This window comes from Sus scrofa, chromosome 4 (genome assembly GCF_000003025.6).
Source record: "Sus scrofa isolate TJ Tabasco breed Duroc chromosome 4, Sscrofa11.1, whole genome shotgun sequence".
Classification (NCBI taxonomy): Eukaryota; Metazoa; Chordata; class Mammalia; order Artiodactyla; family Suidae; genus Sus; species Sus scrofa.
Window position 1 is genome coordinate 90,932,285 of NC_010446.5, and position 24,736 is coordinate 90,957,020.

The 24,736-nt window shown below is 37.9% G+C and overlaps 2 protein-coding genes across 4 annotated transcripts in view; both read left to right on the top strand.

Moving 5' to 3' along the window:
• LOC100520241 (olfactory receptor 10J1-like) overlaps nt 1–24,736 on the top strand; it is a 328,271-nt gene that overhangs the window by 103,387 nt on the left and 200,148 nt on the right. The gene's annotated exons all lie outside the window — the stretch shown is intronic.
• Nucleotides 7,454–12,752, top strand: LOC100517340 (olfactory receptor 10J5). The gene has a single exon (XM_003125675.3). The coding sequence runs from the start codon at nt 10,020–10,022 to the stop codon at nt 10,947–10,949; it is 930 nt and encodes a 309-aa protein (XP_003125723.1). The 5' UTR covers nt 7,454–10,019; the 3' UTR covers nt 10,950–12,752.

The following is a 24,736-nucleotide window of genomic DNA, read 5'->3' on the forward strand; positions in this document are numbered from 1 at the left end:
AATTTTCTGTTTTCTGCATATAAGAACCCCTTTTTCTGTTCCCTTCAATTATCTATACTTGTAACAATTAATAGATTATACTTTTGTAAACAGAAAGGAAACATTTATCTTTTCTCCCTGCCTGATCCCTTCAGAATTTGCATTAATTTAATCTTTTCAGAAAGTCGTCCTCATTATATTTCATTAAATAGAATAAGCAGGGTCATGTCTATTTTTATTTATTAGTATTCAAAATAGAAACTCATGGGGCGATGTATCATAAACAGAAAATAAATGGTTAAGTCAGGAGATAGTGAAGGGAAGTTAAAATATTTCCCGTATCAATAATACACCTGCCTGTCTTGGTTCACTTGCTTGTTTTCCTGCCACTGGGTGGTAGGCTCATGGATCCTGACTTATAGAAACCCATGCAGCAGCTCATCCTCAGCTTTTAGGAAATCTTGCTAGCCTCAAATGGCAACTCTCTAACCTGATCATGTTTCTGAAATCATCTGTTTTTATTGAATTGTCCTGTGCCTATGTCCGTACGTTTTGTCTACTCATTAAGTAGTCTCTGCGTGGTTTCAGCGATTGGTGGTGGTGGTGGTGGTGAGATGGGGCAATTCTTTCTGAATTCTTGCTTTCTGACCTTCTTCATTGGCTCTATTCTCTGCAAACCAGGGCTCTCCCCTTGGACATGCTTAACTGGGACTCCCTCCTATATCTAGCATCTTCTGTTCCTTTCTGTTTGGGAAAGGAGTTGAGAGAGTTGAAACCCACTCTCCCTAAGCACCAACCAAGAGCAGGACAGTGTACCAAGTATTTGACATAAAACAGCAACAATAATAAGCAATACATGTATATTAATATTTTAAATTATAATATCATTTATTACGTACTAATCAGTAGGCTGAACATTTTATATGGAGGGCCTTCAAACAGGTGGTCACATCCTGTGAAAAAACCTGTATTTTATGCCAAAGTATTTGACTTTCACCATCAGTGCCTGGGAATCTTACACAAAGGTGACATGAGTATTATTCAGGACGTGATATTTTCTTGATGACTTTGGGACACTGTTATATCCATTATTTTATAGTATTCCACTGAGGTAAAGGTTTGCCTTGGACTATATGGCCCCAGATAGCCCTGTGTCCCTAGTTTCTGGATGTGCATTTTATTAGATCAGTCTGTGGATATGCCACAAAGGAAGGAGGAGCCAGGGCTCTTAATGAATAGAGCAACCCCAGATCTGTTCTGCCTTCCGTGTTTCTATTAACTGTGACCTGGAAATCTAATTTAGCAGGCCCTCAATTCAATTCCATAGAAATAAACAGTTGTGAGTAAAATAAGTGTAAATTCCATTGAGCGGAAAGTCTAAAAGCTTCTACTAATCAAGTGTTAAACGCTTAACATTTTTTTCCTTATAGCAAATTTGTTTTTTGTTATATACTAATTATTCCTTATTTTCTGAATAAAACTCAAAAATATGACCCTTAAATGAGAGGTGTTTTTGGCCATAAAAAATACTGAACAAATGCTAGGAAGCACTGTATACTTTTATTGTAAATTAAGCAGTTCTATAGATAGGAAATTCAAAGAAAACAGCAATAGCTGTAGGGCATACGTGTAAATGTCTTCAGACCTGGCCTTTCCTGTGGGTGATTTTTCTCCCCAATGTCTTTGTCCTGTTGGAGCAGAACTTCCAACTTGACTTCTGGAGCTTGGTGAGTATACAATCCCACATCTCAAATTCAGTGCCCACCTGTCTAGCCTAAATAATGGATTCCAAATCCAGCACTCTTGTTTTCTAAGCTTGGAAATTAGTTAAGCAAGCATTCAAACTTTTTGAACTATAGCTCCTCATGGGAGTAAGTTCTTGAAAATCATTATGATATTTTCTGATGTTACTGTATTTCTCAGTTATTTGTATATTCATCTAAATACCCTTACAGAATCTTCCAAGAGATTCCGTTTTATCTGTCCTGTCTCCAAATCCTACCCATCACCTAGCACTTTGCCTCATGTATATATTAGGGACTTACTAGATATTTGTTGAAATAAATAAGCAGTAATGCAAATTGGTAGAATTTTTTTTAAAGTGAAAAGATAAGAGAAATGAAGAGAAAATACTCATTTGGGCACTTTTCTGTGCCTATTCCCATGGATTAAAGATTCTTACCAGAGTTTAGAGAACATAGCAAATGCCTGATACTTACAACTTCTCTTTGTAGATCAGCAAATCACCAGGGTAATTTGTGAAAAACACCACAAACCAATAAGGTTCTTCCTTTTCCTCTCTTTCCTCCTTTTCTTACTGAAAGATTTAGAGTTAAATCCATTAGATGGGACCACGCAAAGAAGACACCCCCACTCAGAAGGGAAGAGGGCAGAGGAGCATCCAGGTGCAGGGGTAGGAGCCAGTCCAGGGCCCAGGAGCTGGGGCAGGGGAGGAGGACATCTGTGTAGGTGAGGGACAGTGGGAGGAAGGGAGGTTGGCTACATACAGGGGAATCGATAAAATAGGAAAATATATTAAGGATAATGGGCATCTAATTGCTCACTGCTGGAAAAGACAGTTACTGATACAGAAATAGAGAAAACCTGAATATATCCTGTCGTGTTAGGAATTAGATGTATTGCTGTGAACTCATGGTTTTCAGTGTGTGCATGTGTTCTCAAGCTTGTTTCAAGGCAGCTGCCCAGAAGCAGATCCAGACCTTGCCTTTTACACCCTGTGTATGGCTAAAAGGAACCAGGGATCCTTGGAGAGATAGTTAATTCCAGGTCTGAGACAGGGAAGATGGAGAACCTTTTCTATTGTTTATTTTTACCAGCACGAAAGGAAATGATCAAAGAATAATGTAGACCTGTCCAAAGGACTCCAAAGCCAGCTTAAAGGGGATCCTGCTGACCAAAATGGAAATAACTTAAGAATCAATATAAATAGTGAAAATAATTATAACTCATTGAATAAAATAGTGAACAATGTATCAAAAATTACATAGATGAATAATTAAGTTTGATAAATAGGATATTTATATGGTTTCAAAATGCCTCCTTGAAAAATATTTACTAATTTGGAAGAGTAACTTCAAAGTGGAGAATAATGATTTATACCACCTTCGGAACATCATTAGAAATGAGATAATTCAGAATTATGTGCCTCTTGATAGCATGCAGTGAAAGAGCACAGCATCACTCAGTCCTACCAAAGATCATAACTGAGTCCAATCACGAGAAGACATTAGAAAAACTAAACTTGAGGGACTTTTTTAAACAAAATACCTGACTTGTAATCTTTGGAAATATCCAGGTTATGAAAGACAAGGAATGATTGAGAAACTGTTCTGGATTAAAGAAGATGAACAAAGCTTGCCAGTAGACGCAAAGCTTGATTCTGAACTGGATTTATGATTGGGACACCTGGCAAAACACTGAATGGGATCCAAGGAATAGGTGATGGTGATGAAGCAATGTTACTTTCCTGATTGGGATGATTGCTTTGTGATGTGTAGGTGAATGTCCTTGTGAGGAATACTAAAATACTTGAAAGTGATGAGCCCTGTGTCAACAAGGTCCTCTAATAGGTCAAGATAAAATAGGTCTTTGTATTGCCCTTTCAACTTTTCTGTAAGTTGAAGGAAGAAAAAGGATTTATAGAGAAGACATGGTGTTCAGTCTTGCCTGGGATGATAAATGAACCACAGTAAAAAGAAAAGTAAAAAATTATTTGGGACATGGAGAAAATGAAGATAAACATTTGGAGATTTTCTAGATGGACGTACATATTAGGTGATTATTCATTCTGAAGAGACTAGCCTCTTTGGAAAGTAATTCTTGATCAGGTAGAAGAGGGAGGGGGTGTCTAATTATCCTGTTTGTTCTGTTGTAGAATAAGTCATTCTTTTTTTCAGGGCCTTGGGGGAAAGCACTGCTGGGTCAGGAAGAATTAGAAGGAATATGGTACTCTCCATTTCAGAAGGGGAAGTGTTGGGATTGTGATGTGCAAAACTGAACTCTGAGTCTTAATTTCTGTTTCCTGCCAGTACGTGTTTAGATGAGAGAGAGTGGTTCTTGACTCAGTGTCTTTGTAATTTTATTGTGTTGTATAATAGAATTTCCTTTTTCTTAGGAAACTCTCTCAAGTATTTAAGAGTGTAGGGGCATGAGGCATCCAACTTACTCCCAACTAATTTAGAGTTAGAGGTGATAAAGGAAATGGGCAAAATGTAAACAGTTGGTGAGTCCAGGAAAAGGGTACTTAAGAGTTCCTTGTATTATACTTGAAGCTTTTCTCTCAGTTTGAAGTCTTTTTTAAAAAAATATCAGAATTGTTGGGGGAATAGGAATCAGTAATGGCATTGTCTCTGTCCGGTAGATCTGAGAGGTAACGTAGGCTAAGAGCAGAGATGTTGGCGATAACTGAGGATTAATTTAAGAATTTATTAAGAATTTATGACTGTGCTGAAGACACAGGTTTGAACCCTGGCCTCTCTCAGTGGGTTAAGGATCTGGTGTTGCCAAGAACCATGGTGTAGTTTGCAGACATGGCTTGGATCTGGCATTGCTGTGGCATATAGGTCAGCAGCTACAGCTAAGATTCAACCCCTAGCCTGGAAACCCTCACATGCCAGAGGTGTGGCCCTAAAAAAAAAAAGCCAAGAGAAAATTCATGAATGTGCTTTTGGTAACTTATAAAGTCAAGGGCTATGCAAGGGTTTATAGGGTCACTATAAACTTGACAAAAGACTAAAACAGGAAGTTACTGGATTTGAAACATGAGGAAGAATAGGATTTGGGGCTACCCAAGAATTCCTTAGTCTGACATCCATTGAAATGCTCTGGAGGTTTGAGGACATTTAAGTGGGTAGAAACAGGTACTATAGTTGATGTGACAATTTGATTTTGATCCTAGCTTATGTATGTATTAAAGCAAAATTCACAGTTCTAAGCCCTGGGATGGCCTTATAACCATAAGGTATAAAGAGGAAGTAAAAGTACATTAAAGCCTTTACAATATTTTATAACTTCCATGTAGGAAAGAGAGGAATAAACACAGATCAAATGGAAAAAATGACAACATCATTTGCTACAGTTTCAGAAGAATCTTGAAGATTATTCGGAGGAAAGGGACTTATATTGGTAAAGAAGAATGGGCATTGGGCAAAAACAGTGAACTCTAAGTGTCAAGAACATGACATGCCTATTGGAAAGTCTCCCAGAAGGAATGTAACTACTGATACTCAGGCTGTGATTTACAAAGAAAGTCTGTCTTGCTAAAATGAAATTTATTAATAAATAAGTGTCCTTGGGAAAAAAACTAAACTTTATTTTTATCAGTGCCATCTCTCAGAGCCATGACAGGGATTAATCCCCCATCATCTAAAGTCAAGGACAGGGATAAAAAACCATCTAAGAGAAAGGGTGGCTGCAGGAACCTCAAAGCACCAACCACCTGGAAAAATAAAGAAGCCCTCTTTTAAATAAGATCCCTTGACACCTGTCTGGGATCTGACTACAGGTTCCCTTGAGATACTTAAGAAGTTTTGAGTAAAAGAAACCCCAGAGAGCAGGGCTAGTCAACATGGTTTTCCTTGGAGATTCCTGTCTTGATGTCTGAGTTTATAGGTGCTTCTTCTCTTCTTACAGACAGAGCTTCCAGGCCAGTGTCTGTGTCATGTGTGACTCTTTCTCTAAGCTGCAGCCCTATCTAGAGAGAAAGTAAGTGATTGTGAGATTATACATCCTTGAAGAAGCACCAGGGGTTTTGATTATTGTAGATGCTTTTAGATTTTATCTGTTTGGTGTTGGGCATTCCTATATGTCCTTAACTTGAGCAGGCTCTAGTCCCTCTTGAACCTGCCTCCCTTTGGGGCTAGGATCTGGGGTTCTAGGATGGGAAACATGATTTGTTGTAAGTATCAAATTCTGCAATAGTTTCTTTCCTTATAATTGCAATTCTTTGTCTTTTTAAACTGTCCCTTTTTCCCCTTTTATTTGGGATATAATCTTTATGATTAAAGCATTTGCTATATTATCTTTTCATTATATGATTCCATTTCAGTGTTCTTATTTTCCCACGAGGATAATCAACAAATAATATTTCTCTCTCTCACTCATCTTTCAGTGTCTCATACTATGTTTTCTTCTTTGTTGACTTAAAAAAAAATCTTGCACGGCTTCTTCCTATGACAGAGTCATATTAAGAATAATTTTAAGTGGTTTGTCCAATACTACATTTTGACATTGACAGATTCCAGATTAGGTTCCAGATTCCCCAAATCCCAGCCAGTTCCCATGTTTCTTACACTGAGTGCCTAAGGAGCTGTGGATGAAGCAGTGACAGAGATAGAATCTTAATTGTGGCCAAGTGAGAATTGTTTTAAAAATCAACTTAATTGAGGTGTAATATGTTACATAATATTGGACTATACAGTATTGTATGACATGATAAATACCATGCAATGTAAGTAATATTACAAAATGCACTAATTTAAGTGTACATTTTGTTGAATTTGGTAAATGTATGTACCTATGTAACTACCATCACAATAGAGAACATTTCCTTCATCCCCAAATGTTCCCTTGTGTTCTTTCTCAATTTCCTAACAATTCTGGCAGCCACTGCTTGCTTTCTTGCAATATAGATTAAAATTACATTTAGAATGTTCTATAAATAGAATCACATTGTACACCCTGTTTTGTAGGGAACTTCTTTGACTCAGTATAATGTTTTTAAGGCTCAGTCATGCTGTTCGTATTAGAAATCTTTGCCTTTTTTTTTTTTTTTATTGCTGAGCAGTATTTCATTGTCTGGGTATGCTGTAAACACTGGAGTTTCCAGTTTTTTGGCTTTTAGAACTAAGCTGCTAGGAACATTCATGTACGTGTCTCTGTGTGAACACGTTTTAATTTCTCTTATGTAAATATTTAGGAAAAATATTGTGTTATGGGATAAGTATACATTTACCATTTGAAAAATCTGCTGAACTGTTTTACAAATTGGTTATACCATTTTATATTGTCACCATCAATGTTTGAGTTCCAATTCTTTCACTTCCCTGACAATATTAGGTGTTACGTTTTTAATTTTAGCCATTTGAGCGGGTGTATAGTGGTAACTCATGGAGTAATTTTATTTCTCTATGATGGCTAATGATGTTATAAGGTCGAGCATCCTTTCATGTACTTATTGACCATGTGTATATCTCCCTTTGTAAAATGTCTAATAAATATTTTTCCAGTTTAAAAAATGTGTTGTAGTATTGAGCTATAAGAATTCTTTATATATTCTAAGTACAAGTTTAGTATATGTATTACAAATATTTTCTCCCAGTCCGTGGCCTTCCTTTTCATTTTTCTAACAACGTCTTTTTTTTTTTTTGTCTTTTTTAGGGCCACACCCATGACACATGGAAGTTCCCAGGCTATGGGTTGAATCGGAGCTGCAGCTGCCAGCCTACACCACAACCACAGCAAAGTGGGATCTGAGCAGAGTCTGCGACTTAACACCACAGCTCACAGCAATGCCAGATCCTTAACCCACTGAGTGATGCCAGGGATCAAACCTGTGTCTTCATGCATACTAGTCATTCCACTGAGCCTATGGGCTCCCACTAACATTTTGATGAAGTTCAATTTGTGGTTTTGTCCTGGGTTTATGCTTTTTATTTTGTATCTGGGAACTTTGCTCATTCTAAGGTCATGATTTCAATACTTTTGGGGGGGGCTAGAATTTTTAGTTTTAACTTTTATATTTGTCTTTGATTCACTTTGAATTATTTTTCATGTAGGCCATAAGGTAAAGTTTGAGGTTTATTTTTTTCAGTATAGATACCCAGTTATTCCATCAACATTTGTTCCATCAACATTTATTGAAAATGCCATTATTGATATACTTTAGAATTTTATAAAAAATCAGTTGATCATGGGAGTTCCCTGGTGGTCTAGTGATTAGGATTTAGTACTTTTACCACTGTGGCCTGGGTTCAGCCCCTAGTCTAGGAACTGAGGTGCCACATCAAGCTGTGGCCATAAAAAAAAAAAAAAAGAATTGTTTGTGTGGATCATTTTGGGTACGTGTTTTGTTCCATTGAGCCATATTTCTATCCTTACTCCAACACCATGCTACACCAATGCCATGCTACTTTGATTACTGTAGTCTTCAAATGCAGTAGTGTAAGTTCTTTACCTTTTTTTTTTTTTTTTGAGATTTCTTTGGCAATCTTGGTTTTGTGCAATTCCATATACATTTTAGAATGGGAATATGTTTTATTATCCTTACTAGAGAATCTGGTATCCTAATCTTATGTGGGTTATTGGAACAAACATGAGACATTAAGGAAAAAAAGTCCACTGAATGTGATGATAAGGTAGATTGTGGCTCCACAATTCTGATTTTGATTGACTGAAATAATGATAAGGTTATCAAGGAAGGCAGAAAAGTTGAGATGGGGACCTTTTCCAAATATAAGAGGGTGAGAGGTCTAGTTTGCTTTTGAAAATAGAAAATTTGTTATTTGGCAAGACTCACAAGTAGAGAAATCCAGAGGAAGGTGTGTCATAGACATAGGACAAAGACTGATGGTGGAAATGGAGATTTGAGAACAATTAACATAGAAATTATAACTGAAAAAAATTGCGAGGAGTGTGAAGAGAAGAAAGCAAGGGCCAAGGATTGACAAGAGAGCAGTATTTACAATTTTAATATAGGCAGAATGAGCAGCTTCATGGAAAAGAACTAAACGAGTGCTGAGAAGAGAGAAAACTAGTGTGGTGTCATGGAAACCAAGGTCAGAGAATGTTTCCAGGAGGCAGAGTTTTCAGGAGTATAAAATGAATTGCAGAAGGACAAGAAAAAGGAAAAAGCAAAGTCTGACAGTGTTAGCAATGGAGACTTCTTTGGTGACATTTGAGAGAATGATTTTGTGAGAGTGACCATGATGGAATCCACTTTCAGAGAATTAAGTGGGTTGGGAGAGGAAGGCTGTTTCAGTAATTCTGAAATTGGAAAGAGAACAATGGAATGGTCTCTGGAGAGAACCACAGAATCACATGTATTCTCTCCACACAGGCTGTGTATCCTTGCTTTTTGACAGAGGGGACTGGTGGACCCTATTTCTTATATCAAATTCTGTGTTCACCAGATTTTTAAAAATCAATAAGCCGGTTCAGCTCCAAGTAGCTGGCAGCCTCCTTTCTTCTCTTCTTCCAACTCTCTTGCTTACATTCCCTTGTCCACACATTGAATTGTCCTAACCTTTTCCTATTACAGTGGAAGCTAAACAATGTCCTCTCAATTACCTGACTCTTTCTGGCTTTATTCTTAAAAGGACCCCTGGGGTCAGCAAAAAAGATTATGGTGGCAGGACGCCGAGTGAACAGTTTCAGTGGAGTGATCACAGCAGAAGTTGTTCTGCGTGTTTGAGGGTATGATGACATGTTTGAACCACGTTATCTCTGAAATAAGGTTTCTAGATGGAGAATTCAACTGAAATACAGTGTAAAAGTTCTTGGTGGACCTGTCACCAAATTCAGTCATTGCTTCTCAAAGTTTGTTGTCTTGACGTTTGTCTTCCTTCTGCTACATCACTGCTCCGTGAAACTCTCATCTTTATCATTTTCCTGACAGGTGCCATCTTAGTAATCCCCTTGTTGATAGTTTGTTTTGAGTGGTAGCTATCATTACTGATTGGGACACAGGGCATGACTTTTTCCTTGCTGCTCTGTTCCCCTTCCTAACATCGGTATGGTGTGTGTGAGGTGAGCTTTTGCTCAGAAGTCATTTTCATGCACAGGATGTAAGTCGGCACCAGAATGATAATGTTCACATGTGTAAGACCCCAAAAGGCACAAGTAGTTTTCTCTCTTCCTGTGGAAGGGCCATACACTTGAGCTTGCTGGTCACAAAGGAGGGAATTGGGCTCACACTCTCAGTCCAGCTATCATTGTCCCTTGTTATAAAGTCCAGCTGCAGATGAGAGGTTTTCCCTTGATGACTGACTCCTTTTCTTGCTTTCAGACACTGATACAGCAAAATGCAGAGAAAGAACTTCACAGAAATGGCAGAATTCATCTTCCTGGGATTCTCTATCTTTGGAAAGCATCAGATAACTCTTTTTGTGGTTTTCCTCACCATGTACATTTTAGTTCTGGCAGGGAACATCACCATTGTAACTGTCATCTGCATCGACCATCGTCTCCACACTCCCATGTACTTTTTCCTGAGCATGCTAGCTAGTTCAGAGACCGTGTACACCCTGGTCATTGTCCCACGAATGCTTTCCGGTCTCATTTTTCATAACCAGCCTATCTCCTTGGCAGGCTGTGCAACCCAGATGTTCTTTTTTGTCGTCTTGGCCACTAATAATTGCTTCTTGCTCACAGTGATGGGCTATGACCGCTATGTGGCCATCTGCAAGCCCTTGAGGTACACAGTCATCATGAACAAAGGAATGTGTGCTGGGTTGGTATGTGGGTCCTTTGGCACCGGTCTGGTTATGGCAGTTCTCCATGTAACAGCCATGTTCCGTTTGCCTTTCTGTGGCTCCATGGTGGACCACTTCTTCTGTGACATTTACCCAGTCATGAAACTTTCTTGCATTGATACCACTGTCAATGAGATAATCAATTATGGTGTAAGTTCATTTGTCATTTTTGTGCCTGTGGGGCTGATCTTCATCTCCTATATCTTTGTTATCTCCTCCATTCTTAAGATACCCTCAGCTAAGGGCCGGAAGAAGACCTTTGCCACCTGCGCCTCCCACCTCACTGTGGTCATTGTCCACTATGGCTGTGCCTCCATTGCCTACCTCAAGCCCAAGTCAGAAAATGCAATAGAAAAAGATCTTCTTCTCTCAGTGACCTACACCATTGTCACTCCCCTGCTGAACCCTGTTGTTTACAGTCTGAGAAACAAGGAGGTCAAGGATGCCCTACGTAGAGCTGTGAGCAGAAACATTTCTTAACAGATTGAATCATTTTGTCAGGAGACCTTTAGCCCGGTGTAATGTGTGTCTGCTCACAAACATGCCACGATAACACAAGTTCATCAAATACAATGTTTGTGGAGAATAATGTCAAAGAGTTGAAATGCTTTTCTTTCTCATGCTCTAGGGGAAAGGCAGAAAGCAAGGTTTTTTGCTCTAGTGAATTTTGTTACCAGATACAAGAATCATTCAAAGACAGATTAAGACTGCTTGTTTCTATGCCTGAGGTGTTCTGTTTGGAAACCTCTTTTGGCCCTCACTTTACCTGGCTCCTTTCACACAGTCAAGTCCTTGACCCAGTCTGTAAAGAGATGTGGAAGAAGTCTTAGGAAATTAAGCAGCAGAGGCAGCTTGAGGATGGCTTTCATTCTTAGGAGTTAAATCACTTGCCCCTTAACAGTCATTTCAGAAAGGGTTTTCTTAGTTCTTGCTGATTGAAAAATGAACAGCCTCAGGAAAAAAAAAAAAAAAGAAAAAGTCACTTCTTTCACTATCCAACCATGTTAGCTCCTTCACTAGTATATTTCTACTTGTAGCCCTTCCTTCTTTGCAATCAAGGCAAAAATCTCTCTTGTTCCCTAGAGGCTAAGCTGGGAGAGAACCTATTGGTGGCTGTTCTCTGTAACTGCACTTTTATCCAGATGCATTTTTTATAAAGCCTCTTCTCTTTATAAAGAGAAGGTTGACTAGGCCTTTCAGATTTTAAAGTTATGTGTCATAGCTGCAGTGGCATTGAACAAGTTGTCTTAGATATTGGCCCTACTAATCCCAGCCTCTAAGGCAAATGCCCCGAATTCCCTTCTCTTAGCAAATAGTGCAGGCTTCCTCCTTCTCCCAGTACTAATTTATATCAAAATAAGTGTAACCATGCTATAGTGTTTCACTTCCTCAATGAAGACTGTGGGAATATTTTTTGCTTATCTCTACTCTGAGACAGAGCTGGAAGTCCCAGTAGACACTGATATGGAAACACGTATTTTTCACATACTCCCACTGCTTCCATCCCCTGGTCAGTTCCTGTCCCTTACATTCCAGTTTTATTTTTCTGTTCTGAACCATAGAAATAGTATTGATGCATCTTCTGGGCGACCTGCAATTTTTTCTCGGTTCCACAGATCCCTATGTGAGAAGTTCAGCAGGGTTGGGTCTCTCTGTACAGTGTCCCTTGTGGCAGCCTCTCACAGTGGGGGGGGACATCATAGCTGATGTCAGTGTATTCATGATGACCAGCACCTGATATCCCTCTAGAAGAGGCGTCTCCTCCTGAGGTTCATAATGCCTTAGAGAGTAGTGTTTGGAAAGGTTTCAGGGTTTTTTTTGAACTTTATGGAATTATTCACTAAATTTTTTACACAAGTGTAAATATGCCTTTTCCATCATATTCTTGAAGAATTTTCTCTGCTGTAAGTATTTATTCCCTCAAATCCTAACAGAAATATAACACAGCATCCAACCTCCCTCTTTCATAGACCACTTGCTTCCATAATTTCCTTAAACTCTCTTGGAGAAGCACTCTTTGACTCTATTTTTGCCTAAATGGGCACTGCTGTTTTTCAGTAGGTTGGGGAAATGGAAGGTGAGTGGTTCTCAGCTGGCAGGTTGAGGGATAATGGGTGGTGGATAGATATCAGAAGGCCCACATGGTCTTTACTGAAAGTTTTCTTAGAGTTCCCGTTGTGGTGCAACTGAAACGAACTTGCCTAGGAAGCAGGAGGTTGTGAGTTCAATCCCTGGCCTTGTTCAGTGGGTTAAGGATCCAGCGTTGCCATGAGCTGTGGTGTAGGTTGCAGACTTGGCTTGGATCTTGCGTTGCTATGGCTGTGGTGCAGCTCTGATTGGACCCCTACCCTGGGATCCTTCATATGCTGCGGGTGTGGCCCTAAAAAGCAAAAAAGAAAAAAAGTTTTCTTGCTTTCTCTCATCCCTTCCTCTCTATTTCCTAAGTGTTTAAACATCATTCCTGCTCCTCCCTCTCACTCCTAAAGGTGAATTGCCTATTCGTGTTGTTTTAGACACTTTGCATGACGTTAGCTTTCTAGAGGAAACAGTTCCTACAAGAGAAATGCAACAAGTAGTACAAGAGTAGGTACACTTATGTGGACACAGATCCTTCCAGTAAAATGAATCAGGAATAGTGAATCATTTTATTGCTGTCTCCTGTAATCTATTCATAATACTTGATTGCTGGCTAATGTGGAGGTTATCTTGATTATCTTTGTTTTTGTTGTCACAATTCTCCAATATCCCATTCTACCCATAAAGTTTCTTCATCTTGCTCCTCTTGTGCATTGCAAATATGTCTCTTCTTTTAGCCTTTTTTTTTTTTTTTAGGTTTAGCTCTTTTGTTCATCAGAAGAATAGCCATAATATCATATTTATTCAGTATGTTATTTTGCAAGCATCGTGTGTTAAGCAGTTAACCAGCTCCAGGGTTCAATAATGAGTAATACAGGGACTTTGTTTCAAGTTACAGTCCAATAGGGAAGACAGACAAAATAGCAAAAAATACAAAAACTTGCTATAGGCGTTGTATTTTGGGGTCATGAGTGTTGTACAAAAAGAACTGGTCAAATCTAGAAGGTCAGAAAATAACTCAGAAAGGTGATGTTTAATTAACTTTTGGTGGCATTGGGTCAGTGGAAGTGTGAGAGGGTTGAGGGAGGACAATCAAGGGAAAGAAAAGAGCCTGAGCAAAGACATACAAGCTTGGAGAAGTTGTAAGTCCTAGCAGGTGGATTATTCATCTTTGTTACCGTGTTGAATATTAGCCTGAGAAATAGTAGGTGCTTAATATATCTTAGAAAGATGAATGTATGAACAAATATAAGTAGAAGGTCTTGTCCAGGGATTTACAAGTTTGTTTTGTTTGGGGTATATAGGGTGTTTTTTTGTTTTGGGACAGAGATACCTATCTGGAAGGATATCCTATCTGTAGACTTCCATCACCTAAAGTAAATTAACAGAAAATAACAGAGTAGAGATGACAGTAATGGGAGCATACTTGAAATTACTTTTCCCCATTGCAGGATTGCCTATAAGCCATTCTCATTTGTTACATAATCAGTTGACATTCATATATTTTTTGTTAATTGGTCACTTAAAACTGGGCTAGGAAAAAAAAATCCTTCTTTTGAAGGAAACTGGATCAACACTGGGTTAATGTTTTAGCCATAACCAGAAAAACAACAAACTTAAAACTGCTTGATAGCTTGACATTTAAGACCAAGAGTTAAGATATTTTAATACTTACCTTTTATAAAAAATTGTGAAACAGACTATTAAGGATCTTACAAGTTCTGAAATAGGATTTTCACAGTGTTGACTTTGTAGCTTCTCTAGAGAAAAACCAGTTTCACTTGATGGCCTTTCACATTCTCTATTTGCAATGCATGATGGATTAGAGAAAATAGTTGCAGCACTACCAACAATAAGTAGAATAAAACATTTTCTTAATGAGTACAAATGTTTCCAGAGGGAAAGAGGAGGGAGGTGGGCTGGAGGGATAAAATTAAGCCAAATTAAGATGGGTAGTGTGTGGCACACAGGGCTTAATTTTTAAAAAGGCATATTTAAAGGGTGCAAAATCCCAGATCACTTTCGATGCTGCTCCTGAAGTGTGCACACATGTGTGATAGTATGTGTGAGTGTGTGTGTGCATGCACTGGTGTATTTTTGTGACGGGAGAGATAACATTTGGGAATTTTAGATGAGACAAGCATCATGGTAAGAGGCAATAACGCTCTACTTGAACTATTTTATTTAATAACTGTCCCTAATATTTATGTAGCTCTTCACACCTCACAAAGGTCTTTCATACTCATGACCTCATTTGATTCTAGAAGCACTCCTAAAAGTAAATACTACGGCCTCATTTTCAGTTAAATGCACTGGGGATAGATTAAGGGACTTCCCTAAGGTCACATACACCATTAGAGACAGAAGTAGGACTAAAACAGAAGTGAGCCTCAATTATAGATAGGTTAAGCCTAAATTCCTTGTCCTTGTATTCCATCCATACGTGCGCACATATACTTACACACTTTATTCTTATCAGGGTCTAAGGTATGATGAATGAGTAAACTTTTTAGATGATGCAGCTTCATTTCAATCAGTATTGATAGACTCTTCCTGAAGCGTTCTCTTTCCTGCCTTTGTAAACAAAGTGTATTGAACCTCGTGAATATATTTCTTTAAATGTTTACCATGGGCATTTAAATCTATCTTGTGTAGTTCATTGATACCTTTAGTTGGAACTGAGCTTAGATCAGAGTCTTTGCTTCTGAATTAAATGACCCCCCTATTCTAGTACTTTGTGAAATTTGTGTTAGCACGTTATGATTTCTCACCTTTTAATGATTCAGTTTGTTAATCAACAAATATGACATGCCTATCCATTCGGCGTATCAGGCATTGTGTTAGGCACTAAATGCAGAAATCAATAAAGTCTGAGCTTTGCTCTTGAGTACCTCACAGTCTGCTTGCAACCCTTTCCAATATACAGTGTGATTGGTACTAAGCACAGAGTACTGTGGAACCCCAGGAAAGAAAATGGCCTAACGTGGTAACTTCACCCTTTCATGTATTGGAAGGATCAGGTCAAAGCAAATGAATTTGGCAAGTCCAATTACCACTATAGGGAGACTTCTGACATTGTGCCTACTCAGAAATAACAAGTCTACCAAGATTAAGAAATCCAAGAATTTCTGTAATGTATCTTCCACAGTGTTTAGAATGTAATTAAAACATGCTCAACAATGGGAATAAATGGAAACATGTGACCCATAATCAAGCAAAGAATAGTCTATAGAAGTTAACCTTAAGATGGCCCAAATTAGTATTCAGGGACTTAAAAGCAGGTAGTATATGTAGGTTTAAAGATTTACAGGAAAATATGGCATAATGAAAAAACATGTGGATTCTTGGTCAAGAAATGAGAGCTATAATAAGGAAGAAATAGAATTTATAAAACTGAAAATTAAAATACTTGAAATGAAAAATTTACTAGTCTGTTCAACAGCAGATTGGAGTTGGTTAAAGAAATGGTCAACTTGATCAGGTTGAATAATTTCTATTGATCTTAAGAACAGAGGGAATAAAAGAATGAAAAGTCACAATGATCCATGCAACAATACAAGAAGGCGAATGTCCATGTAATTAGAGTCTTAAAAAGAGAGAGAATGTGTCACAAAAATATTTGGAGATGTACTGGCTAAAAATTTCCCAAGTTAGTGAGAAATATAAACTTATAGATTCAAGCACCTCCATGAATCTCAAGCAGTATAAATACAAAGAACATCAACTTTATGTACATCAGAGCTGAATATATATATATATATTAATGGCCTTACCCATGGCATATGGAAGTTTCCAAGCCTGGAGTTGAACCCAAGCTGCAGTTGTCACCTACACCTCACCTATGGTAATGCCAGATTTTTAGCCCACCCTGCTGGGCTGGGAATCAAACCTGTGCCTCTGCAGTGAATTGAGTCACTGCAGTTGGATTCTTAACCCATTGCACCACAATGGGAACTTGGAGATGAATCTTTAAAACCAAAGATGAATCTTGAAAGTCACCAGTTAAAATGGCATGTTAAATATCAGGGAACAACAGTAATTTCATTGACTTCTAATGAAAAACAATGGAGCCTAGGAAATTCTCTTGTGGCACAATGGGTTAAGGATTTGGTGTTGCCACAGCTGTGGCACAGGTTGCAGCTGCAACATGGGTTTGATTCCTGGCCTGGGAACTTCCACATGCCATGGGCGTGGCCAAAAAATGAAAAAACAAAACAAAAACAATGGAGATCAGAAAATAGTTGAATGATGTTTTTAATGTTAAGCCAGAATTCTATAACCAGTAAAAAGTCATTCAAAAATTATGCACATACACACACATATGTATAAATTCATACATGTAGATTGTGTGAAATATAGCTGAAGTAAAGACGTGTTCAGGTAAGAGAAAATTTAGATAATTATACACTACCAGAAATACTAAAGTTTTTTAGGTTGAGGGGATATGAGATCATATGCAAACTATAAATTTAGAGAGAAATGAATATCACTGGACATGGTAAATGTGTGGGAAATATCTTGTTTCTCTTCTCTCACTTGTGTTAAAGAAAAATATTATGATGTAGTGTTAGGCTTGTAATGTATATAGATGTCATACACATGACACCTATAGCATAAAGAGAGGTAAATATAACTATACTGTTACAAGATGGCTTTATCCAGAAGTGGTATGATTTTAACTCTTAAGAAACATTGTAGGAGTTCCCATCATGGCTCAGTGGAAACGAATCTGACTAGTATCCATGGGGACGCAGGTTGGATCCCTGGCTTCACTCAGTGTATTAAGGATCTGGTGTTGCCATGAGCTGTGGTATGTGGTGTAGGTTGCAGACGCAGCTTGGATCTGGCATTTCTGTGGCTATGGCATAGGCCAGTGGCTATAGGTCCGATTTTGACCCCTAGCCTGGGAACCTCCATATGTTGTGGGTACGGCTCTAAAAAGACACATACACACAAAAAAGAAACATTTTTAATGTAACAAAGTAAAAAATGCATATCCATAGAACAGTAATGAAAAGAATAATGCAATGAGGTATATACCTTTGAAAGCAATACAGAAATATAATATTCAAGTATTTTAATATTTAGAAGTATATTGATATCTAAGAAGAAATAAAGGAATAGAGGGGCTCCTAACAAATGAGACAAATAGAAGAAATAGCAAAAGAGTATATTTAAGTTTAATAGTATTAATAACTATGTTCAACCTGGATGTATGGTTGACCCTTGAACAATGATGAGGTATAAAGGTGCTCACCCACTCCTGCTCCTGCTCCAGCAGCCAAAAATCCACATATAATTTTGTGGTTTGCCCTTTGTATCTGGGGTTCCACATCTGTGGATTCCACTGACCTCAGACTGTAAACACAGTGGGGCATGTATTAAAAAAACTGTGTATAAGTGGACCTGCACAGTCCAAAGATGTGGTGTTCAAGGATCAACTGTACTAAACATGTCAATGAGGAGGCCCATGTCAGAATGGATACAAAGAGAACTATGTACTATTCAAAAGAAGCTTGCAATAGGAATATACAGATAAATTGAAAGAAAAAGTGTGGGGAAAGATACGCCATGCAAACTCTAATTGTACTGGACTGATTATACCTTCTAAACATCCTTTAGCATTTCGGACAGTGTAGAAATTATTCCCTCTGTTTTCACTTATCTAAAAATATCTTTACTTTCATCTTCCTTTTGAAATTAATATCAAAGTAGATTTCAAAACAAGAAATGTTACCACTAATAAAAAAGGGAAATTTTATTAAAATAGTTATTTCCTCAGTAAGACCTGACACTCTTAAATATGCACACTCCTGCTAATAGAGCTCTAAGATAAATAAACCAAAAACTAAGTTCAATAAAGAGAGAAATAGGCAAATTTACAATTCTGATGAGAGATTGCAATAATCCTCTCTTAGCAAGTGATTGAGTAAACAGTAAAGAGGCATATACAACAGCTGTTCCACATTTCAGGCAGCTTGACCTACTGATATTTATAGAACATTCGAATGAACAATAGCAGAAAACACACTTTTTTCAAGTGTACATGGAGGCAAGAGAGAACATATGAACCATACAACAAGGCTCAATAAGCCTTAAAGATTGAAATCATACAAGTATGTTCTCTGACCATAGTGGAATTCAATTATAAATAAAACAAAAATTCTTGAAAAAACATTTGGAAATGGACACACAGTCTGCTAACTGCTGGGTTAAACAGGAAGGGAAATTGTAAAGTGTTTTGAACTGAATAGAAATTAAGACATAAAATATTAAAATGTGATGCAGCTAAAGCAGTGCTTAGAAAATATTTCAGTTGCTTAGTGTACAAAAGTATATCAGTCATGGTCCATTCAGGAGACAGAAATCACACAATTTGAGTAATGAAAGTTTAATATAAAGGATTAATTAATAGGGGATTACTGTTGGTTCAGTGGTGTGGGGCCACAAATGGCCAGGCTCATCTTCTAATTAAATTTAATTATTTTTGTTATATTCCCTGATTAAAAATATTTTGCCTATGGGGACTAAGCCCAGTGGAGCTAAGAATGTTGGGACAGGAAAAACTGCAAGTGAGTTATTAGGTGAAATGGGAATAAAAGAAGCCATTACCATTTCTACCCCTTAACTCCTGGACCCATGCATTCTGGCTATAAAATTATCTGATACACTGTTTGATTTAAAGCATAATCCAGTCACTTTAAGATCTATTCACAGCTAGTGGATTAACTGAGTCATCAGAAAGGCACTCATCTTTCAGATACATTAGCTATTTCTGCCTGATGGAATATGGGCTAAACTAGTTAATTCCGTAGACATAACACCATTACTGTACTTCTTTTATTGTAAAGTGAGTTCCTTGATCAGATGGAATGCTGTGGGGTGCCATGACAGTGGTTAAGGTGCTCTAAGTGTTCACAGAAAGGAGGATTGGCAGAAAGAAGCATTATGGGTAGAGAAAGCAGATCCATTTTCAGAACATGTATCTGCTCCAATGAAGACACATTTCTACCCATTCCATGATGAAAGAGATCCTATATAATTAATCTGCCACCAGGCTGATTCTTAACAAAGAATGTTGTCATGTTTAAGGGTTATTGTTTGTTGCTGCTTTTGGCAGATTAGGGCTTCCACAATGATGTTATCCAGGTCAGCTTTGATAAGGGGAAGTCCACACTGTTGAGCCTAGGTATAGGTGACATCTCTGCTAATCTGGGCAACCTGTGCATGACAGCCTTTGAACAAACACTAAGGTAGTTGGGGAAAGAGGCTGGCTGATATCTACCATGCATGTCATTTTGTCTACCTGACTCCTGTAAGCCATCATGTGATTGATGAGCCATAGTGAGATTTTTGGTCTCAGGATGTGAGCATAAATTTAGGGGCAATGTCAAGTCATCTTTGAAAGGTCTGGGTATTTTCTACTCCTCAGTGAAATCATTCTGTTATACGGGTACAAGTCCCTTTATGGGGGGAAGGTTTCGTGAAAGATTTACACTGTGTGTTTGTATTAATGATGTAGGGCCCTTTCTCAAGGAGACGTGGTTTCCCTTTTAGTCAAGGTGCCTATGGTCTGTGAATTGAAATATATTTGGAAACTGGTTGGTACATTGTGATGCTCTACTGTGTTGCCTTGAGTCAGGGGATAACATTAGCTCTGATCTGACACACAGTGAATCAGTTGGTTCAGGGACCCACCGGTGGTTATTTCCTCCATTCTCTAATTTAAAATTAAACTAGACATGCTTAGTGACTGGAAGAATCCCCCACAGTGGCTCCCTGACATGCAGGCCATTATGGTATGAAGTGTTAAGTGCAAGCCCCTAGAATTTCCTCTCCCTGTCAAGATAGTAAATAAGAAGATAGCGAATCACTATGGAAATTGTAGAGATGAGTGGCCCCATAAAAGACCTGAAAGAAACAAGGGTGATAATACCCATCACATCTCTATTTAATTTCTCTAATTTTGCCTGTGAATAGGTCAGATGTATATTGGAAAATGACTGTGGGCCATTGTAAACTTAATCAGGTTGTGACACCAGTTGCTGTTCCAGATGTAGTATCTCTACAGGAGCAAATCCATTCAGAACATGGTACTTGGTAAGTTGCTTTTGATCTTGATGACGTTTTCTCTATACATATTTTAAAGACAGCTGAAAGCAGTTGCTTTTACCGGACAGGGCCAGTAATGTATTTTCAGTCTTGCTTTGGGGCTTTCACAAATAGGTCATTAATATGGCCCTGTCATAAATAGACCACAAATCTTTCTTGTCATGACATTTCATAGAACATCACGTGTACTAACTATGTTGATGAAATTGTGCACATTGGATATGTTGAACAGAAAGTAGCAATTACTTGAGATGTCTTACTAAGAATGAGAGGGTAAGTTCTAATTCTGTATCAATCAAGGTCCAATTAAAAGACAAATATCACACAGTAATTTGAATAGGAAGTTTAATATCAGGAATTAGTAACTACGACAAGGAACTGGAGCAATAAGAGATATTGGGTAGAAATTAAGATAATTCTAAAGAATATAGGATTAGCAGATGTAGGGAACAGTTCCTATCCCTAGGGCTAAGATAGGGTATTGTGAGAAAGCAAATTTTCTCTGGATTTTTTTTAGTGATCCTATAAAAACCTTAGTTTCCTGAGCCATGGAAATGCATACACTATCAGAGTAGAAGGTTTGGTCTCTTTTCCCCTAGGAACATTTTACTTCTTACAGTAAGGATTAAATCTGAGACCATTTGTCTCTCTAATGGTATATAGCTAATTGCTTCCATACAATAAGCTTCCTTTATCTTCCCAAGAACCAAATGGTTGCATTTTTGGTAGGGAACCTAAGTTAGAGTATTATGTCTCTGCTTGTTACACTTCAAAAGGGGTGGACTGGTGCCATGAAGAAATTTCTAGGTTGTCAAAGCCACAGACACTTTATTTAATAACAAAGGATTAGAGTAAGGATTCTTTGCATCCTGTTTCCAAGGAGACTCTCTCAGAAGGAGAGGAAGAAAAATAATCTCTCCTGTATAAATGGAAGACATTTATAGTTCTCCATCTCTTGCATACAGAGTGATCCTGCCATTCGTGTAGGATATATTTTCCATTTGGCTCTTATCACTTTACTCTGCAGGATTGCAAATGTGGAGAGACTAATGATTCCATGTTATTCTGACTATTGATTATGTGGTGAGCATAATAAGAAATCTGCTCTGGTTCAGACACCTCATGTATACATTCAAGAAAATTTAATAAAGATGAATTTAAAAACCCTACAAGTGCCCAAGAAATAAACAATCTTTCCTGTATAAGGGCTAAGATCCAGGCTTTATTAGAGAGGTTACAGCACTGACCCACTGTATGAGAGAGACATTGCAATGTACCACGCCAGGAGAACTTGGTGGATATCCACACTTTGGGATTTGCCAGAAATTTTGCCTGCTACTGTACTGGGGAAAGCTATTCTAAGGATGGTGTCTTACTGGAGGCACTACTATGCAAAGTGGATGCTAAGGAAAACTACTTATTTCTGGGTGCTGTTGATTGCCATGTTCTGCAGAGGTGGATCTTGTAGAAGCTGCCCATGCTGGAGAAACTTAGTGCTGGCAAAGCCAAGTTGTGTTGAAGAAAACTGCCAACTAGAGCACAATGGAACTGGGAAGGGAAGTCCCTTCTTTCTGTGGTGTGTCTACAGTGCCCTGTACTGACAAAGCTTAATGTTGTGCCAGTTGTCAAGGGCCCAGCTCAGTTTCTTCAGAGCAAGCAATGAAGGGAAATTTGAGATTGAAGAACAATAAACTGATAAATGTCACACAAAGAAAGTCATAAAATCAATTATATATTGCTCCTTCCACTCAGGAGGGAGTAACTACTACTTTATTAGCCCCTTCATCATAAGAAAAGGCAGGAGAAAGTATGAGTCAACAGACAGATTGTACAACAGGCAGTGAAAGACTATGATTCTTTTTTTGTTGTTTTGGTTTGTTTTTGGGGGGCCATGCCTGCTGCATTCAGAAATTTCTGGGCCAGGGATTGAACATGCACCACAGCAGGGATCCAAGCCACTGCAGTGACAACAATGCTGGATACTTAACTTGCTGTGCCACAGGGAACTCCCAAGATGGTGATTCTTGAGAGAGGAAAAACACAAAGGTTAAGCTGCATGATCGCCCTTGCCTTTTGCTTAAACGCTCTTTGCAAAACATGGCATAGGGAAGTGTTTTGCAAAGTAGAAGACAGAGTATTACTGAGCTAAGGAGATGAATTGAAATTTTAAGATGGCAGTGTGGCTGGAAATTGTGGGTCAGAGTATCAGAGAAGAGGAAGTTGCACAAAATAAGAACTCCAGAACTATGCATAAGTGTCTCAGTCGTTAGCAGAATACTAAGCGATGTGTATGTTGAGCCAAATATTATAAGGTTAGTATAGAAAGTTGTGGGGAAATGTGAACTAAACAGAGGTTCCGAGTGTTTACACTTGACTGTGAAACACTGGGATCTGACCAGCTAGAGCAGAGAAGCCTAACTGAACACTCTGGACCCTCAACTGAGACCTTAGTAAGACTGTTTCTTAGGATAGAGCCACTCTAACCCTAAAAGCTAATGAGTCACACCCTATGAAACAGAGAGTACAATCAGATCAAGCTCAATAGGATCCACAAGTGACCTAGTCCCATGACAGAATAAAGTTCAATACTCTTTAAAGGTATAAAAGAAAAAAAAAATGCAGCATTCTACACACAAAATTCAAAATCTCTAACACTCACTAAAATACTAGTCAGTATATAAAGAAACCAAAAAAGTCACTCACAGACAGGAGAAAATCAGTTGGAAGAAGAAATATCGACATAAAAGTGATGGATGTTGAACCACTTTCAATCCTTGAACATATATGTAATATTTGTAAGAAATCATGGATGTAATGAGAGGAATGAAAGATATAAAAGAACCAAATATATCTTCTGGACATAAAAGAAATATATTATCTGCAGTGAACATTTTGATGGATAAGATGAATAGCAGATTAGGAGCTATAGAAGAATAGATTATTGAACCTTAAGAAAAAGAACATAGAAATTACCCAGAAAGGAAGACATAAATAAAAGATTAGAATAGTTTCAGTATCCTGTGGAAAAAAATCAAACAGGTCAACATAAAACCAGTTAGCGTCCCAGAAGGAAAGGATAGGGAGTGAGGAGTACAATAAAAATATTTAGATAAATAACAGTACCATTTTAGAATTTGATAAAAATTACAAACCCACCTAATAAGTTCAATGAAATACAAGTAGGAGAAACATACACACACACCAAAGCACCAATCCAAATCACATTGCCAAAACCAATGATGAAAACATCTTAAAAGCAACCAGAGAGAAAAGAAATTAGGTACAGAGGAATACAGAAAAAAATTCAGACTTATTTAAAACAATGCAAGTCAGAAGACAGTAGAACAATATCTTTCATGTGATGAAAGTCTGTAAACTGAAAATTTAATATTCAGAGAAAATATGTTTCGAGTGTTCAGGAAATATTCACCAAGGTGGACTATTTTCTGGACTTTAAAATAAAACTTAATGTATGGATTAAATGATCATGATGGAATTAAGTTAGAAATAACAAATGTATATACAGACAGATCTACAAATATTCAAAAGTGTGTTTTTTAATTTTTTAATATCTCATAGGTCAAATAACAGGGAGTATTGGGACATATCTTAAATTGAATGAAAATGCAAGAATTGTGGCGCACTGGAAACGAACCTGACTAGTATTCATGAGGATGCAGGTTCAATCTCTGGTCTCTCTCAGTGGGTTGGGAATTTGGCATTGCTGTGAGCTGTGGTGTAGGTTGCAGATGTGGCTCAGATCCCGTGTTGCTGTGGCATAAGCCGGGAGCTGTAGCTCTCATTCGACCCCTAGCCTGGGAACTTCCATGTGCTGTGGGTGTGGCCCTAAAAAAAAGAAAAAGAGAGGGAGAGGGAAAAAAAACAAGATATAAAAACTATTTGTGTGATAGAGCTAAAACAGTTCTTAGAATTATATAGCTTTGGGTGCTCATATGGGTAAAGAAGGTTCAAATTCAATGATAGAGTTTCTGCTTTAAGAAGCTAAAAAAGAAGAGAAATTAAAGCTGAATTGAAGAATATAAGTGATAAAGATGAAAACTGAAATGAATGAAGTAGAA